Source organism: Mustela erminea, chromosome 7 (genome assembly GCF_009829155.1).
Source record: "Mustela erminea isolate mMusErm1 chromosome 7, mMusErm1.Pri, whole genome shotgun sequence".
In the NCBI taxonomy this organism is placed as follows: domain Eukaryota; kingdom Metazoa; phylum Chordata; class Mammalia; order Carnivora; family Mustelidae; genus Mustela; species Mustela erminea.
This window is the reverse complement of record NC_045620.1, coordinates 46,335,602-46,354,100: the sequence shown is the minus strand read 5'-3', so window position 1 is coordinate 46,354,100 and position 18,499 is coordinate 46,335,602. Positions and strand designations below refer to the sequence as shown.

Sequence of the window (18,499 nt, the reverse complement as noted above, 5' to 3'; positions counted from 1 at the left end):
TCTTTCATGATCTCCATTTTACCCCGGGGAGGGAATGAGGCACAAAGAAGTTAAGTATTTTGCCCCAGATCACAAGGAAGAAGAGAAACTCATGCCCATCCACTCTGACTCCAAATTCTATGTGTAAACTCCTTAAATATCAGGTTCCTTATCTTTAAAATCAAGGTAAGAATTATTGCTCCCTAATGTGTGAGGTATTGTGAGAACTAAATGAAATTATATATATATAAAAGATGTTAGTGCAGTGCCAGGGACATAGCAAGTTCAGTAAAATATGTTCTATTAAGATCCAATCCCCTATACTGGCTAGAACTTATATGGCGTCTACTACTAGTGGCCCAAAACTGTAGCTAATTTGTATTTATAGTTCCTCTCATTCTCTTTCTAAATTTGCATGGTTCTTGGAATCCAAAATCCCTGTTTGGAAAGAAGGCAATCCTGGCCTTAATATCAGCAGGCCTCTTCATTCATTTCAGAGAATCAGAGACCAAGATGAGCAATATTGCACTATTTCAAAGTACACTGCAAACCTAAGTTTACTCTAGGAGGATTAAACACTTAGGGATCTTGTACATTCAGCCTCAACAGGGCTCATTTTACCTTCAAAACCCAAAACAAGTTCCTTGATTTTCCTCTCATCTACAAACAACTGGGTGTTTTTATGGACTGTAAAGGGCATTATGTTGGCTGCATATATTTGTCTTATAGGAAGTGTATCCAATGTCTGTCCTGAACCAGGAAGGACAAAATTTTGGACAAAGGACCCAGCATTGTGTGGCATTGTGTGGCTGTAGTTGTTGGAAAACTTAGCTCAAGACTTTCCATAAACACTCATGGATCCTGGGGCAGAATTGTCAACATCGGTTAATTAGGGGGTGTTATAGTTAATTTTGTGGCTGGGTCACAGTGCCCAGAAATATAGTCAAATATTATTTCTGTGAGGGTGTTTTTGAATGAAATTAACATTTAAATTAGTGGACTTTGAGTACAGCAGTTTGCCCTCCCTAATGTGGGTGAGCCCCAACCAACCAAATGAAGGCATGAATAGAACGAGATTTGTATCCCTCCCCAGCACAGGAAGGAATTCTCCAGGAGCACCTGGGTGGCTCAGTCAGCTGGGCATCTGACTCAATTTCAGTTCAGGTCATGATCTCAGGGCTGTGAGATCAAGCCCCACATCCAGCTCCATGTCCAGCAGGGAGTCTGCTTGAGATTCTCTCATCCTTCTCTCTCTGCTCCTCCCCAATGCACACCTTCTCTCTCTCTCTCTCTCTCTCTCTCTCTCAATCTCTCTCTCTCTCACACACACACACTCCAAAATAAATAAATAAATAAATATTAAAAAACAAAAGATGGAATTCTCTAGCCTGATGGTCTTTAGACTTGAAATGCAACATCAGCTCTTCTGTGAGTCTCCAGCTTGTCAGCTCGCTCTGCACATTCTGGATTTGTTGGACTCTGTAGTCGCATGAACCAACTTCTTAAAATGGATCTCTTTGGCCTTGTTTTTTTTTTTTTAAGATTTTATTTTTATTTATTTGACAGACAGAAATCACAAGTAGGCAGAGAGGCAGGCAGAGAGAGAAGGGGAGGCAGGCTCCCCACTGAGCAGAAAGCCCATTGTCGGGCTCCATCCCAGGACCCTGAGATCATGACCTGAGCGGACGACAGAGGCTTTAACCCACTGAGCCACCCAGGCACCCTCTTTGGTCTTGTTTTAATGCTGTGTTTTAAACTTCCTGAAACTGTGGAATTTGAGCTTTTTTTTTTTTTTTTTTTTTGTATTTGGTAATGAGCCATTCATTGTTGGTCAGAAATATATACAGAAGTCTTCCATGATAACTTAGGTTACTGAGAACCACTGAGAATCACAAATTGTGCAAGTTCATGGGCTCCTTTCAGGTTCTTATCATTTTCTATGTCTGACTTTTCCCTCAGCACTTTCTAGTACTCTGCTTGCCATGGGTAATTTGGATATCCCAAGCATCAAAAGAATTGTGTTAATTTAAAGTTTTTAATTCCATGAGTCCATGGTGGGGACCAAGGGAAAGGAAGCTCTTCTTTACAGAAAAATGCCAGCAAGTGCAGGTAGGAAGAGCAATGAGATTCAGGCAATGGATGCTAAAACAAGTGGCTGGAAATTATTGGGAAATCTTTACACAGTGACAAAGAATATTGAAACAATACTAAAGTATTGCTTACTCCTCAGATTGCTTAATAATCATTTACTAATTCACATGGGTCAATCATCACCTTAACCAAGTGATCAAATGTAGTCTCACTAATAGAGGGATTAGCTTCCTAATGAGATTCAATGTGACATGCCACACATGTGATGTTCCCTATCCAGACTCGGATCTAGCATCTGGTTTATGGCTGTGTGTGGCACAGAGGGGCAAGGGAAATGACACCAGGAGAAAACAGTCTGGCCAATCCAGAATGAGGATTGGCCTTAATTCTACGTAGTTTAATGCAAAGAAATTGCCTTTACATAGAGCGATTCAGCATATGTGGCAAAGTGTTAATAATTATTGAATCAAAGTTGAGGGTGTACACATGTTCCATCACTATTTTTCAACGTTTCTGTTTGAAAATACTCAGAAAAGGGACCAAGAAATGAAAAATAGCTTTCAGGTTTACTTTTCCCCTATCTCCACCAACCCCTCCCAGCTTCTAGTAGAGCACGTGTTTTCTAGACTTGATGGGGAAAAAAAATAATAGAGAGAAAAAAAAAGGATGCATTCAATATTTTTAAACAGCTTTATTGAGATATTGAGATACTGAGACATACCATACAATTTGCCTAATTTAATCTGTATAAGTCAATGGTTTTTAGTATGTTCATAGAGTTGTGTGATCATCTCTCTACAGTGATTTTTAGAACATTTTCATTACCCCAGAAAGAAACCTCCCACCCCTTAGCTATCATTCTTCAGCTGCCCCAGGGTTCCCAACCCTAGGCAACCACTAATCAAGTTTTTATCTCTAGATGCATCTGATTTTTACTTCTTGAAGATTTGACACATGTTACCAAATTCCTTGGCCACTGCTGATGCTTTAACAAAATGATCTGTGTCCTGCTGCATTTGTTCACCCAGGCTCTCTGCAAGAGATAAGAGGGAGCTGATATCATTCTCAACCTCTGGGGGCCCAAAAGCCTCATAAGACCAGGCCTTCTGCCTTCCAGCCATACTAAGGAGTGCCCTGGAGGAAAAGAAGTGGGTCTGCTTTCAAATAAAATGGACCACCATTCCAGGTCAGATGAGCTCAGCTGACTCTTCCACTGGCCGAGGGCAGGTAGAAGGGGCATTGCGCACCTGCAGAGTCTCCCCCACACCTCATTTGTATTCTGATGATATCTGCAGATGCTCAGCAACCCCCACCATAGCTAGGCATGGTGGTCACTGACTTTCCTCCATCTCAGCTCCATTTCCATGAAGCTCCCTTGGCCACCATGCATGATGCCCAGGTGAACCAAAAGCAAGGCAGCTGTCTTCCTTGATTGGCTGGACTGCATAGCGGCCCAGGCATCTGTAAGGAGCAAGGAAGTCTCCCTGCAAGAACAATGGCAGAACTCTTCTTGAGACAATGCAATTACATTCTAGCTCAATTCAAATCAGTCTCAAGTTTTTGTTTCGGTTGATTTTTTCTTTTAAGTACCAAGAACAGCTCACTCCTGGAGGCAAACAACACAAGCACCTTGTGGCTGATGTTAACCTTTGAAGAACTTCATGGAGGAAGGTTTTATCAGTGTTAAAAGTTCATGAATTTTGAGCCCATGAATAGAACAGCAATGTCTCTGAAGTAATACTAATATAAAAGACTATAGAACTAAGAAAAGACACTGCATGAACTATGCTTAGGTCTGAGGACGTTGAAGTGTTTCATGTTTAGCCCTGGATTGCTAGATAAGCCCAATAAGAGGCCAAGTGAGTTTTATCTTAAACAGTTGCATTTTATTTAAATCTTGCTTTCCACTGCATCTCTTTTATAATAGATTTTTATAATCATTTGCCTATTTGATGACCTGGTATATTTGCTATGTTTGACTAGGGTTTCCTACATGGAGAATGACATGAAGACTTATTTGATGTAGTCTTTGCTCACATCTCTCAGTTTTCCACCCCAATACCATACACACTCTCTAAGCTCACAGTGTGCATCTCTGTTCACTGTGTAGCCGGTGTCAGGGATATGGGCAGGGGAAACCACAAGTCTCCCTCTAGGGCATTTCCTAGACAAAGAGAGAAGGACTACAAATGTGAAGGTCTGCCTTCACATCCCCCTGTCCAATTTCAGGCATGAAACAATATTTTGAACCAAAGAAACCATTCATTGGTGATCCCAGAGTTTACATCTGGAGGTTAGGTAAAATCAAAAATACACTTTAGATTTGGGAATTTAACCATAAATAAAGGCTTAAAATCCCAGAAAAAAAAATAATAAATAATGAAATGCGGTAGTAATCTTCCAAGATCAACGACTCCCACAGGCTTGAAGGTAGCCCCAAATCCTTCTGCAGTAACTGAATATTTCTGGGAGCTCACTCTATAGCCCAAGAGAGCAGACCTGGGGAGGTACTGTTTGTGCTTGGCACTTAAAGTTAAGAGCTTCATTTTATAGCTCCTTTTTGCACCTGTTGAATGGGTTCCTCCCCCCCCCCCATATCCACTCCCCCCTTCTCTCCCACCCTCTTCCTACAGCATCATTTTTCCATCCTTAACTGCCACCTAAGGACCGTTATCCAGTGCACACAGACCCAGGGTAACTTGTAATAGTGAAGTCAAATGCTTATGTTTTTCCCTGCAGTAGGGCAACATTTTTCATCTCTTATTTTCCTTGGCCAGATGGAAGATGTCATTCAGGGAACCCCAGGTGTTTTGAAGATGAAAAGGAAGGTAGGGGGCCTGGCTCAGTGCTTATTAACCACAGAGAGAATTTGGTTCACTTCAAGAAATAGTAAAATAATGGCACAGGAGAGACAATGACTCTTAATGAATTCATGTGAGTAAAGTGTAAGGTGGCCAGTCCACGGACATGCAGTCCCGAGGCCTCCTTCTGGAAGAGACAAAACAAAACAATTGTTTTCTATTCCTACACAGTATTTACCTCCCTCTCCTGAAGCAATTTCATATCCAATGCCAGGATTGCCTCTGTCTGAGTACCTTGGCTCCCATTTAATTTAAATAAGGTGGGTGATACCTGACACTGGAGTCCACAGTCCGGCTTGAGGTAGGACTAATCTCAGGTGCTCCCTCAACCAGGTGAACAGTTCCACCTCCAACTCTGCTTTCAGAAACCCCTTCCCTAAGGAGCCAGGAGGCCCCCACCCTCACATCCCACAGGGCTGAACATCTTCAGCTTTCAAATACCACCTTTCAGACCAAAGTCCCATGGAACGCATCACCCGCCTGGAAAATAAAACAGCCTCCCAGGCCCGGGGGTGGGGGGGGGTGGGGGGGGTGGGGGGGAAGGAAACAGAAAAACTACGGAAATAAATCCCAGAGGCTGCCTCTAATCCTGGACAGGTGGCACCTTGGCACAAGTGCACTGAAATCACTTTCTTCCTAGGCTGCAGAGAGCTGGATCCCTTTCCCAGAAAGACCAACACCCCTCAATCTGGAGGGGGAAGGCGTCCTGGGGGTGGAGCCTGAAGCCCAGAGCGAGAGGTCTGTGACCTCCCGCGAAGTCGTGCTATCCGCCTTCGGTCGGCGTATCTAATGTAAACGCTGTTTCACACATAAATAACGTGCCACATCTGGCCCTTCGGTTTTATGGCGTCTTAGCGACCAAGCAATTTATAGATGGCGACCTTGTTAACCAGCAGCCGAGCTCTTCAGGGACTGCAGCGTCCAAGGCACCGCCGGGGCCGAAGAAAGGCTAGAGAGTGGAGACTCCCGGGGTCCCAATCTCCAGCTCAGAGGGGCGCTAAGGAGAGGGAACCTACCTGCCCTTTTGGGGGGGTGACGGCCAAGGCAAGGTGGTAGCCCCCTCCCCCCAAGCCGGCCATGTGGCAGTGAAAGAGCCATCGAAGCCCAAGTGTGTTTGCGCTCATACCCAATTTATTACCGCTGAACATATGGCCAATATTTTGACTCACGTCAGTCGGGCAAAGAAAACAAACAGAGCGCGCGCGGCGCGGGGGAACGGCCCCCTCCGCGGAGGCTGAGCTGCCGCCGCGGGGCCTGGAGCCGGGAGGGTGGGGCCGCCGGGCGGGGAGTTGGGGCGGGGAGGGAGAGAGCTCGCCGGCCGGCCGCGCCGCGCCACTGCCCGAGCGCCAGCCACTCCGCGGCTCGGGATAAAGAGCGGCCGGGGACCCGCACGCTCGCCGAGCGCCGGCCCAGCGGCGCGCCGCGCTCCAGGTAAGCAAGCCTCCTGTTGGAGCGCGGGGCCGGCGTACTGGGGGGTGCGAGGAACGCGGCGGAGCCCGCGAGCCGCAGTGGAGCCAGCTTCGCCCCTCGCTGTCAGGCGCTGGCCTCCGCTGCCGCCGGGGATCGGGACGCTCTCCAGGCACGGTCCTTGCGGCGGGCGTGGGGAGAGGTGTCTCCGGGCACTGCCATCCTCGCCAAGCTGTGCCAGGCTTTGGGTCCTCTGCGCGCCCTCTGGAGCGCCCCTCCCTCTCGCTGCGCCCGACTCGGCTGGGTCCCCTAGCCACCGAGTCCGGAAGCAGCAGGTGGGCAAGTGCTGGGCGTCTGAGGTCCTCCTCTGACTCCTCTGGTTCTGGGGGGCGGGGGCAATCGGGGAGGGGCCAGCCCCGCCCGTCGCGCCCGCGGACAGGAAAAGTTTTACCTGCCGCCGAGGCCAGGTGCTCCCGCCGTCGCGCGCCTCCCCGCGGGGCCGCGGAAATGGGTCTGCCCTAAGGGGCTGGGCAGGTGCGCGGCCGGGAGGAGGGCCGCGGTGTGGTTCCCGGCCCCGCCCCGGAGGGCGCGCGGTGGAGGAGGGGCGCTTGGAGGGGGGCTGGTCCGGGTAGGTGGAGGGCTAGATAAAGACGCGCCTTGAAACGCGGCGTGGCTGTCGCGGCGGCGCCGGGGAGTGGGAGGAGGAGCGGGCGCGCCGGGCGCCTCGCCAGCCCCCTCCCCACTGCCGGGTGCCGGATGCTCCAGGGCTGCCCTGGCTGCTCTAAGGGAGGGCGCGCCTCTGCACCCACCTCCGCCTGGTGAGTCTCCCCTGTGCGCCGTGGGTGCTCGGGACTGGGAGCTAAGTCCGAGGTAGAAGTCCCGAAGGTAATTTGGAGGTGGCGCCTAGTGGAGAAAGAGATTCTCCTCCGGCGGAACCGGGCCTCGAGGTGGAGGGGCTATGAGCAGGAGTAGGGTAAGTGGCGGGAGTCGCAGGCAGGAAGGTCCAGGGCTGGGGGGCCAAGCAGTGGTCGGGGGTCGCGGCGGAACGCAGCCTAAGCTCGGACTTTGAGGGGACGAGTGTCGCCCGGGCCGCGCCGGGCACCAGACAGTTCTCATTTGCGTCAGTAGAGATCGCCAGAGGATCAGAAATGAACCTCGGTGGGGTCTGCTGAGGTCCGGGTTTCCCAGGGGCGCCCCCTCCGCTCCAACCCCTTTCCCCAGCCACACATGAACACTACAAGGAGCAAGGAGCCCTTTGGCGCACCTCTCGGGCCTCCTCCACGCTGGTGGCCTTGGGGGGTAGAAAGGGAGCGTTGCGTGTGAAGGAGGGTCGCAGACCTCTGGTGTTCAAGATTGGAGACCTGAGAGGAAGATGCCCAGGACCCCCTCCCTCTAGTGCCTGAGGGCCCTCACAGGTCGGTTCCTCGTCCCTCCCGACCCCAGCCCTTCTCAGCGCAGGCGAGAACTTGGCTTCCCCGCGCCGGCGACGACTACATTTCACATCAGCCCGCCTGACCCAGCGTTAAGTGCTGCATACTAACCGGTTAGAAGAGGCCGGTTGGTGTTCGAAGTCTTGTGGTAATGATTTTGTCACGTGCTAAGAAGTAAATTCAGATAAGATACATGCTTTCAGCGCCGTGTTTCCTTGAGAAACCCAAATCTTCTGCATTGAAATCGCCCTTATCGGGGGAAGGTCGGGCTTGGCTGGACCAACGTTCCTGAAGGCAACATTGACGCTGCGTAATCTCATTGTAACATATTTAATCATCAGAGCAGCGCGAACGAATAAAGCAAAGGGGTTCGCCCTGGGGGGACGTGGCGTTTGGTTCCCCCAATAAACCAGTGACAATGGATTGGCTGGGACAAGGCTCATTTGGCCCAAGGGGAGCTTAGAGCCGCGTTTTTAAAGAAAACATTGGAGGGAGGCCGGTTCCATTTTGTAATGTGCCCGGAGCCACATTTCGTGTTCAATTTAACATCCATGAAAGTTAAACGGCTTTTCTCGCCTTTTATTTTATTGGAAGCATTTTCAAAGATCTCATTAAAGTGCATTTATCAAAGTCCTAACATATGTCCGCGGGGTCTTACGCCCACACAATGAGGCTGATTAATAGGAAGAGAAATCCTAATTTCTATTACAATTTTTGTCCTCAGGAGATAGCTGCCGTTCTCTTTCTCTCTTTTTCTTTTTCTTTCTTTCCTTTTTTTTTTCAGATAATTGGGAAAGTGATGTATATTTCACTTTGGAAAAAAAAGGATAGGGGAAGGTAGTTCACTGAGATGACAGCAAGCTGCACCCACAATTAACTGCAGGAGAAATCCAGGCTCCAGGTGCCAAGATCGGGTCTTCCCTCCGTGGTTTCTCAGAGTGGCTGCGGAGCAGGGGTGGGGGGGACACTTTCGCCCCAGACACAGAATCTGAGCTCCTTCTCTGAGCCTGGAAAACTTATTTGCCCAACACCTTCTTGGTGACTTGGAAAGATTGTCCTTCTGGGAGGCACCCACTCATTCTTCCCCTTCTGGGGTCAATTTTAAGATTTAACACAGGATTAGTCAAAGAAAGAAAAAAAAAAACTCACCTTATACTTGAACCCCAAGTGGGCTAGATTTTCTTTCCATTCATGCTAGCCCTCACTTTTTGGTCCATCTGGTCCAATGGCTGTGGTTCTCTTCTGCCAGAGATTTGCCCCTGTCGTGGCCTAGCCTCAGAAAGTTGCACACCGGCAGAGCTTTAGGCCTCCCCAACACAGGCTGCAAGGAGTCACTTTCTTTCTCCCGGGAGCAGAAGGCATGCCAGTCCGTGCTTGGACCCACCGGAGACAAGCCTGACTTTCAGTTTTCTGGTTAGGAAAGGTCCCTGTTTGGGGTGGTACCCTGGGCCACACTCCTCCACTTCTTTCATCTGGAGGTCAGAGCTGACACCTGCTTCCTGAAGCGCCTGTTCCAGTACCTGGTATCGAAGCCGCCATTGGGCCGCTTTGGAGGTGCGCATCTTAAAGGTGCACGTCTTTATCACCAGGCTCAGGGACCAGACTGGGCGACATTTTCCTTCCTTCCCCATTGATTTCGAGTGCACGCCACGCTCCGAGTCTCCAACCCGCAATAAAATAAACCTTCCCCCTCCGACAAAACCTTTGTGTCCTCGCGGCTAATCCTCGCTGGAGCAGGAAGGTGCAATGCGCTTTGTTTCGGGAGTGAATGAAGACAAACGCTTGCACCTTGGCGCTAACCAGACAATAAATTAATCCACTTGAACGTTGTTATCCGAGATGGGATGTGCGGGGGAATGAGAGCTCAGCCACATACTGTACAAGGGAAGGAGTTTCTTTTCAACCTCTTTTCATTCCAAAATAAGAAGAAGAAGAAAAAAAGAATGAAGTCAAACAAATCAGTGTTTCCAAATAAAGGGGAAAGGCCTTGTATTTTTAATGATTGGAGGCGTTTTTGTGGGTGGGAAGGGCAAGGGGGTGCCACTTAGGGCTGAGGACGCTTTAGGTTCCTCAAGGCCACCCCCCCTTTGGAGCTGGCCTGCAAGGCGCTCCCCCAGGACTTTTTCTGCCCTAAACTGCCCAGGAGGACGCGCCTAACCAGCAAGGTTTCACCAGCCGGAAAAGGGACGGATGTGAGCAGGACACCTCCCAAGAGGCCCTCAAGCCCAGAAGAGAGATGTGGAGGTGTGGGGGCGGGGCCGAATGCCTCCCCAGCACGCCCACTTTATCCACCAGCTCATCAAGCCGGGCACCCGTGCGTGGGGTGTGCCGAGGCCTCTCCTCACTTTCCAAAAGTATCTTCCTTTCTTTCCTCGTTTGCTGCCGTTCGGACCTCAACCCTCCCCCAACAGGGGGCGTAAAGCCGCGGTGTGGGGAAACTGAAAAACTGGGAGGCAGGGAGCACCAGGGCCGCCCCCTCGCTCCGGAGTTCAGAAAAGGCGCTCGTGTTTGAGCTACCTGGGAAAGTAAACAGGTAAACACTGGGTCGACTTGGAGGGCCACTTGTCCTGGAGTGGGGCCACTTAGCGTGTGTACATTCACCTCCCCTCATGGGCCTCCGGCGATTGTTCAGCTTCCCCGCCGCCCTCTCCAGCCGCCTGCGCTTCAATCCCTCCGGAACCCAGAGCGGCAGAGGAGCTTAGCCGCCTGAGAAACCTCCCAAAAGAGGTTCCCTCTAGACTCCGGGGAGAAAGATTCCCTTCCTCTTCTCCACCTCCTCTCTGGGCCTGCAACTCCCTTTGGACCCATACTAAACGTGGGAAGAAGGAATACGGAGTGTTTTGTAGGGCACCTGGAACCCCATCTTTGAGAATAAAGACCAGGGACGGGGAACCTCTAGCTGCTCCGATGACCCTGGCAGGGGGTGCTAGGTGGTGTTGTACACCAAAGACAGCCAGACTTATCTCAGGCCTAGAACATGCTGCGATCAGACTTCTGGCGTCCATCTCCACCTGCCCAAGTTTTCAGCCGCACAAGGCCGGTGGCAGAACGCTCACGAGCTCCCCCCCGCCGCTGCTTGCAGAACTTAAAGCCCCAACCCAAACAAGATGGAACCAGGACATTGTCTTCTCCTGGCTGCTAGATGGAACCTGGAGAGAATTTACTAGAGTCCCAAGCGGAGGGAGATTAGAGCACAGCCAGGCAGAGCTGAAACTGGTGCAAGGCGACACTGTTTAGAATGGACAGGGTGGGGATGGCGGAGACATCAATAAAGAATTCTCGAGATGGGGCAGAGCACAGAGTTGGGTTTACAGCTTTCTGGGCACGTGGAATCTCGCCAAACTGGAGATCTCAGCTGGAAAAGACTGGGCTGTGGTGCTCCCAGAGAGACCTCTTGAGGAGTCCTCAGAATGCAATCACCTGTTTAATATTTGTGTGGAAAGGTGTGTTTGGTTGTATTCCCCCGGCTCTTCCCGGCCGCAAGAAATTGGGAAGAACTTGGAGCGTGCTCTGGCAGAGGACTTGCCACTGGCCGCCAGCTGGTCCCACGCCGGCCTCCCAGCATCCGCAGGCCACTCCTGGGGGACTTGCATTTTATGATCTTCCTCTAACAAGCAGAGTTTCTCCCCTTCAATTATGAGCCTCCCAGCGGTCTCCCTGCGCCTTTTCAATTGCAAATGTCAGCGCTTTGGAAGCGGTCTCGGGAACCACACGGGCAACGAAGCGATGGGGAAAATGGACTGGTGAGGTCTCAGGAGAGAGACCCTGAGCGCAGTGGACCTCGCTCCACTGGGTGCAGAGCGCGGTGGCTGGAGGCCAGGGGGAGGCTCTTGAGACCAAGAGAAGGAAGGAAAAAATGCCACCCCAAGTCCGGGAGATGGCTGAGGGAGCTGATACCCAGGCGTTGGCCTGTGCTGACAGGCAAAGTGTGGCCGCACAAGTGCTCTTGGAAGGGGACACTGTGACCTGAGGTGTTGGAGGATCTCTGGCTAGTGGAGACCAAAGGACAGGCACAGTGGGGAATGGAGCTGGTAATGAGCTGGAGGCCTCCTTCTATAGGCACCATGGTCAGCTCTCCCTCTCCTCTCCTCGATGAATTCCCAGGAGTCTGGAAATTCTGTCTTTCCTACAGACAACTGTAGGAAAATTTGTCTCTCAGGTGCTATGCCCACTGAGGAGGCTCCCAGGGAGAGGGGGAGGGGCCCAAATCAGCAAGGCAGGCCTATTAGATCTTGAGAGAAAGGCCCTGTATGTTGGCAAAGGGAGGGGAGACCTTGTGCATGGAGCTAGGTGGTTCCAAGGTAAGGAAAAGAACAAACTCTGAGAAGGCATCTGGGGGTGATTCCTTCCCCCATCAAAGATGGGTCTGAGGTTATGCAAAAAGGGACACATCTTGCCAAAAGACAATTTTTCATCCAACCCAAGAACTGATCTGTCCCAACCAGACTCCTTTCTGGCCCTTCCCTATCCCTGGAGCCTGATCCCCCAGATATCGCCCCCCTTGAGGGAGAGGAATAAGGGGAGGGACCACAGGAGGGACTTTTCTGCAAGGCTTGGGTTGAGGAACTTTTTCTCGCCAGTTATTTATTTTGCAGTGGACTAACAATGGCTGGGGAAGGCCCAGCCTGTCCCTGTTTCCCCGCCCCCCCCCCACTCCTGAAGAACCAACTTCCCTCCTCCGACAGGACAGGGCAGGGAGCTCCCACGTGAAAGGGGGAAGGGGGAGGCAATGGGGAGAGAGGCTGAGAAAGACAGAGACTGAAGAAAGAAGAAAAAAGCACGAAAAGTAATGAGTTCGAGGAACACGATTCAAACCAGTTTCTAATTCTTGCAGGGGAAAAAAAAGGAAGGAGGGGGAGAAAGGAAAAAAGAAAAAGTAGGAGGAGAAAGAGAGGAATGGGGAGCGTCGACATGAAGGGGTTTCCTTAATATTGTGGACGGATTCAGAAATGAATGAAGAGATAGTCCATTGAAAAGGGTTGAACGCCATGACAACTAGGAACAGCCTTAGATTTATTCCAAACAGTTAGGACACGTTGAAAGAGAGCGTCAATCATGTATTATTTCGCCACTGAAATAAATGCAAAAACCGAGCCGGGACAAAGGCTTCCAACGGGAGCGGGACATTTGTCTACATTTCGCTCATTGTCCGCAGCTTAGCAATCGGTTTGTATTTGTGTTTGCCCGGGTCCGACCACCCAGGACGCGCCGACGAGGGGCTCGCTCTAACCTGGGCCATTGTCACCCACGTCACATACTGGGGGCGAGGCAGCCAGGGCTGCAGAAAGCCGCCGAGCGGCTCGAGGAGAGGCGCCCTCACCGGGCGCTGGCAACCCGGGGGTGGCAGGGGCGCGGCGGCGGCCGCAGCTGCGCGCGGAGAGAACCGAGCCCCGCGCGCTTCTTTGCGGGCGCTGGGGCCGCCGCGGCTAAGACCAGAGGGGAGGGCGAGACCCGGACCCCGCGTGCGGCCTTTTCTGCCCCTCCCCGCCACCCCCCCCCCGCCCCCCACCCCGCCCCGCCCCACCCCCCCCACCCCCGGCAAAGCACCTTCCTGACGCTTTTCTAGGACCGACGGGAGCATTAGGTAGCAAACCTTCCCCTCACCCACTACCCCCCCAAACCAAAAAAGAAAAAGAGAAAGAAAAGGAAGGAAGGAAGGGAGGAAGGAAAGGGAAAACCGCAAAGAAGGGCAGAAGTACAGCTTGGGCTTCTCCTCAGCGCCTAGGGGAAGGTGTTGTCCCAGGAAAGTTCAGTTCCCAGGCTGGCGAGAGGCTGGGAACCTCACACAATCCTAATGCAAGCTGGGAGCCTGCAGCAAGTGCTCCGATCGCGCCCCTGGGGCAACCAAAGGTGACGAAATTTAAGGATTTGCTTTGGAGAGGAAAACTCCAAGGAAAACAGCACCATCCGCCCGGCATGCGACCCCCCTCCCCTGCGGTTTTCGGGGTCCTCACCCGGGCTGGATGCAGCTCCCCTGACCCCCACCCCACCCTTCCCCTCTTCCTTCCCGTCGCCCCCACCGCTGCTAGGAGGTCGAAGAGGGAGGGGGGCTGGAGAGTGAGGCATAATAAGGGGCAGGAAGGGCGCCGGGCCGTCTGTCCTTTCCTCCACCCAGAGAACGCGGCCGGCGGAGCCCAGAAGCTACGGGGCCGCGGACCGAACCCGGCCCAAGTTCGAGTTCCCCACCCCCACCCTATCCCTCCCCTTCCACTTCCCTTCCCTTCCCGGGCTGCCGGCAAAGCAGCAAGTGAACTGCGCTGTGCTCCCCGGTCGCTTAGAAATGGAAGGGGGTTGGGGAGAGAAAGAGGCGGAGTGAAGGAAATAAATAAGTCTTTAGCAAATAAAGAGTGGCTGGAGGGGGGTGGGGTCGTTTGGTGGTGGCTCTGGCCGGCCGGAGCCGATCCCTCTCCTGGGTTTCGGGCTCTTTCGGCGTTAACTAGAATCAATTACTTGCCTTGTCATTTCTAGTACTCATCCTTAAGCCTCAACCAAAATATTGACCTAGGAGGCTTACAGAAGTTGGGCTCTTGCCATTTGAACCGGATCTTGTTTAGGGAACCACCAGCGATGAGGAGGAGAGATTTCCGCGGCTCAGCCTTCGCCCCCTCCCCCTTTTCCAAAGGCGCCACAAATCGCCAATTTTCCGGCTTGCTGGGGGCGGGCGCACGGGGGCGGGGAGGTAGGAACCGGTGAATGTTAAGGAGGATTTTGTTGTTGTTGTTGTTCCTCTTGGTTTCTGTTTTGTTTTCTCTCCTCCTCCCCGCTTTTTTAAAGATGCAATTTGTTAAAACGGCCTTTTCAAGTGTGTGGACTCTCGAGCGACGCGGTGGTCCTTTGTATGTAAATAGTGGGTAAAAAAGGCTCGCCCCGTCTTTGCAATTAATTGACACGTTACACCTCTCATCTTGCTCTAGAGGGCCGTTGGCTGGAAGCGCGGAGCTCCCCAAAACCCACAATTTCACATCTGCAAATACTGTCTTCATCCACTTGACTTCCAAGACCCGCCCACACGTGTCCAACCTTTGCGTTTTAATGTCTCCCCCCCTTTTTTTCCACCCTTTTCTCGCTCCCTCTCTCGCTCCCCCTCCCTCCCTCTCTGTTTCCCTCCCTCTTTTTCTCCCCCTCTTCTCCCCCCCTCTCCCCAGGTTCGTGAGTGGAGCCCAGCCTTATATGGACTGATCGCTCGGGCAATGGCCCATTTTTTCCTCGCCACCAGCCGCCACCGCGCGCCGAGCGGCCGCCGGAGCCCGAGCTGACGCCTCCTTGGCACCCCTCCTGGAGTTACAAACTAGGGCCCGGCCCGCAGCGCTCGGCGCGCAGGCTGCCCATTCCCTGCGTCCATTTCCTCGTGGTTTCAGAGAAGACACAGGAGCTGCGTTTGGGCTCCTCCCCCCCCTTCCTTATAGTTTCTTTCTCTTTTTTAAAATAATAATTATCTCAATTATTAAAGCCCACCCCCCTCCTCCCCTCCCCCTTTCCCTCCCCCCATACCCCTTCCCCGCCCCATCTGGGGAGCGCCACGAATTGACCAAGTGAAGCTACAACTTTGCGGCATAAATTGCGGGGTCCCGAGCCATGTCGCTGACCAACACAAAGACGGGGTTTTCGGTCAAGGACATCTTGGACCTGCCGGACACCAACGATGAGGAGGGCTCGGTGGCCGAAGGGCCGGAGGAGGAGAGCGAGGGGCCAGAGCCCGCCAAGAGGGCTGGGCCGCTAGGGCAGGGCACCCTGGACAACGTGCAGAGCCTGCCCCTGAAGAACCCCTTCTACGACAGCAGCGACAACCCCTATACGCGCTGGCTGGCCAGCACGGAGGGCCTCCAGTACTCCCGTAAGTAGCGAAACTTGGCCGCCGCGGCCGTGGCGCCTCTCATCCTGTGGCCGCAGCCCGGGCTAGAAGCTGGGGGAGAAAGGGAAAGGAGCCATTTAAACTCGATCCCTGCCTGCTCCTCTAGAAAAATTTTTAACACTTGTTAATAATGCCCTAACTCTTTCCTCCTCTTCAACCCTCCCCCCACTGCCCCAGTACCGGAAAAAGACTTGGTCTCAGATATTTTTCCAAAGCAAGAAATTAGGAAAACGAGGGGGAGGGGAATACCTCCCAAGGGCTGCTTACAGATGTCAACCCAGGACTGATGGCTCCGGTCGGAAGCCCCCCATCCCCCTCACCCCGACAGCCGGGAGGGACTGGCCTGGAGCACTGGAGCGAGCCAGCAAGCCTCGGGGTACGGGTTGAAGGTGGGGGAGGCTCCCGGTAGCTCGGGTATAAATAGCTCACCCTGCCCCCTGCACGATCATAGAGGACGCTTTGTGCAGTGCGGAGGGTGTCGAGAAAGTCCGAAAGCAAAAACGAAAGCCCCCAAAAACCTGCCTTAAATGGCCGAGCCGATCAATGCCGGGATTGTGGGGTTTTTCTTTTAAAAATCTGCCCACGTCCCTCCAGAGAGGAAACTGCTTAAGGGGGCCGGAGCCCTTAACCCGCGATGATCTTCTCTGCGCTCCACTACCCCCAAATACGCACCCACACTGTGCGAACCCCTAGAAACGAGAGCCTGGAGCCCCCATTCCTGTCGCTTCGCCTCTTTCCGCTGGGGGAAACCAACGGTTTTGTAGCGCATGGAGCAGGGCGAGGGTCAAGGCGAAGGCAGTGGGGCCGGGCTGCCCGGCGCGGAGGGCGGAGGGCGCACGGAGTAGCCGGGACGCGCAGGGTCTGGCTCCGCCGGCGCGCGGCCTCCAGGCGCCTGACGCGCTTCTCTCTCCCCCAGTGCATGGGCTGGCGGCTGGCGCGGCGCCCCAAGATTCAAGCTCCAAATCCCCGGAGCCTTCGGCCGACGAGTCACCGGACAATGACAAGGAGACCCCGGGCGGCGGGGGGGACGCGGGCAAGAAGCGGAAGCGGCGGGTGCTCTTCTCCAAGGCGCAGACCTATGAGCTGGAGCGGCGCTTCCGGCAGCAGCGGTACCTGTCAGCGCCGGAGCGGGAGCACCTAGCCAGCCTCATACGCCTCACACCCACGCAGGTCAAGATCTGGTTCCAGAACCACCGCTACAAGATGAAGCGTGCCCGGGCCGAGAAAGGTATGGAGGTGACGCCCCTACCCTCGCCGCGCCGGGTGGCCGTGCCCGTTTTGGTCAGGGACGGCAAACCGTGCCACGCGCTCAAAGCCCAGGACCTGGCAGCCGCCACTTTCCAGGCGGGCATCCCCTTTTCGGCCTACAGCGCGCAGTCTCTGCAGCACATGCAGTACAACGCCCAGTACAGCTCGGCCAGCACCCCCCAGTACCCGACAGCACACCCCTTGGTCCAGGCCCAGCAGTGGACTTGGTGAACGCCCCCCCTCTGAGACTCGCGGCCCTAGGCCCAGGCCCCACCCCGGCGGCGGCGGCAGCGAGGAGGACTCGGTCCTTACGGTGGCTATTATTATTATTATTATAATTATTACTATGGAGTCGAGTTGACTCTTGGCTCCATTGTGGAGGCGTCGGGAGGTTGCCTGCGTCTCCCTGGAGTGGCAGATTCCATCCACCCATCTCTGCCCCATCCATCCCTCTCTTCTTTTCAACCTTTGGAGAGGGCTGAACTATAAGCCGTGTTTACAGAATGTTTGCGCAGCTTTGCTTCTTTGCCTCTCCCCGGGGGACCAAATCGTCCCCGACGTTAACGTCCTCACTTGAGAACGAGAAAAAGACCAACACACCCTTCCCCCGCCCGGCTTTTGTGAATTTTGTAAAATATGTTTGTGTGAGTAGCGATATTGTCAGCCGTCTTCTTCTAAAGCAAGTGGAGAACACTTTAAAAATATAGAGAAATTTTCTCCTTTTTTTTTTTTATAAGAAAATGCTAAATATTTATGGCCATGTAAACGTTCTGACAACTGGTGGCAGATTTCGCTTTCGTTGTAAATATTGGTGGTGATTGTTGCCAAAATGATCTCGAGTCCAGCGGGCCTGTTCTCCCTCCGGGCCCAATACCTTTCTTTGTGGGTTTTTGTTTGTTTGTTTGTTTATGTTTGGTTACCCCTGCTTTCTTTTCCTTTTATATTTTGTTCAGTGCAAACATTTCTCAAATATGAAAAAGGAAAAAATGTGTAGGCGAGAAGCCCCCTTGCCCCACCTCCGGGTCCTGAGCCCTGGAACTTGGAGCTCAGCGGTTCCTTGCGGTTCCCCTAGAGCGCCGGGCGCTGAAAGCTTTCGATTTTTTTAAATAAGAATTTTAATAAAAATCCTGTGTTTAAAAAACCAAGCCCGACCCTCCCGTTTGTCTTACTTCGTCGCCCTGCGCCGGGCCTGAGGCCTGGGGCAAGGACCCCGGCCCGGCCGCAAGCCGCGGTCTCACTCGCTATTCCCTTAGGGGTCTGGAACCAGGGGCACCGGGGGCGCTGGAGAGGCTCTCCGAACAGGCCTAGCTCGGGCGGGCCAGCCAGGTTCTGTGCCTTGGATTCCCGGCTGGGGCAGGAGCGGTTGGCCTCGGGCCTTCGAGCCGTCCACCAGAAGCCCGAGGTCGCCCACCCTTTCCCGGGCCTCTCCCTAGGCCTCGCGGGCTGTGTGGCAGCGTTCTGGCTCCAGGAGGAAAAGTGACTTTGGAAAATGCCAAGGCGAAGGGAGCAAACCCCCCTTGCTCGCCCAAATCTACGAGTGGCTCCTTCAGCCTGAGAAGCTGTTGAAGCCACTACAGTCGATGACTTTCACTTTGTTGCATTTGATTTACCTTGCTTGGAGAAGGGGGGTG

The 18,499-nt window shown here is 53.1% G+C and overlaps 1 protein-coding gene across 3 annotated transcripts; it reads left to right on the top strand.

Moving 5' to 3' along the window:
• Window positions 1-6,259: 6,259 nt before the first annotated feature.
• NKX2-2 (NK2 homeobox 2) lies at window positions 6,260-18,009 on the top strand. Of its 3 annotated transcripts, none has more exons than XM_032351561.1 (3): window positions 6,260-6,362; window positions 14,914-15,602; window positions 16,537-18,009. In XM_032351561.1, exons 2-3 carry the CDS (start codon window positions 15,344-15,346, stop codon window positions 17,097-17,099), a joined length of 822 nt encoding a protein of 273 aa, XP_032207452.1. In that variant the 5' UTR covers window positions 6,260-6,362; window positions 14,914-15,343; the 3' UTR covers window positions 17,100-18,009. The 3 variants fall into 3 exon arrangements, with proteins under 3 accessions (XP_032207452.1, XP_032207454.1, XP_032207455.1); XM_032351563.1 differs by lacking the exon at window positions 6,260-6,362 and adding an exon at window positions 7,031-7,156; XM_032351564.1 differs by lacking the exon at window positions 6,260-6,362 and adding an exon at window positions 7,245-7,311.
• The last annotated feature ends 490 nt before the right edge of the window (window positions 18,010-18,499 follow it).

Bases quoted from the DNA above. Each gene is read 5' to 3' on its own strand.
- NKX2-2 (XM_032351561.1), top strand. From the start codon at position 15,344: ATGTCGCTGACCAACACAAAGACGGGGTTTTCGGTCAAGGACATCTTG. The intron at 15,603-16,536 runs GTAAGTAGCGAA...TCTCTCCCCCAG, and splicing joins GGAGGGCCTCCAGTACTCCC to TGCATGGGCTGGCGGCTGGC.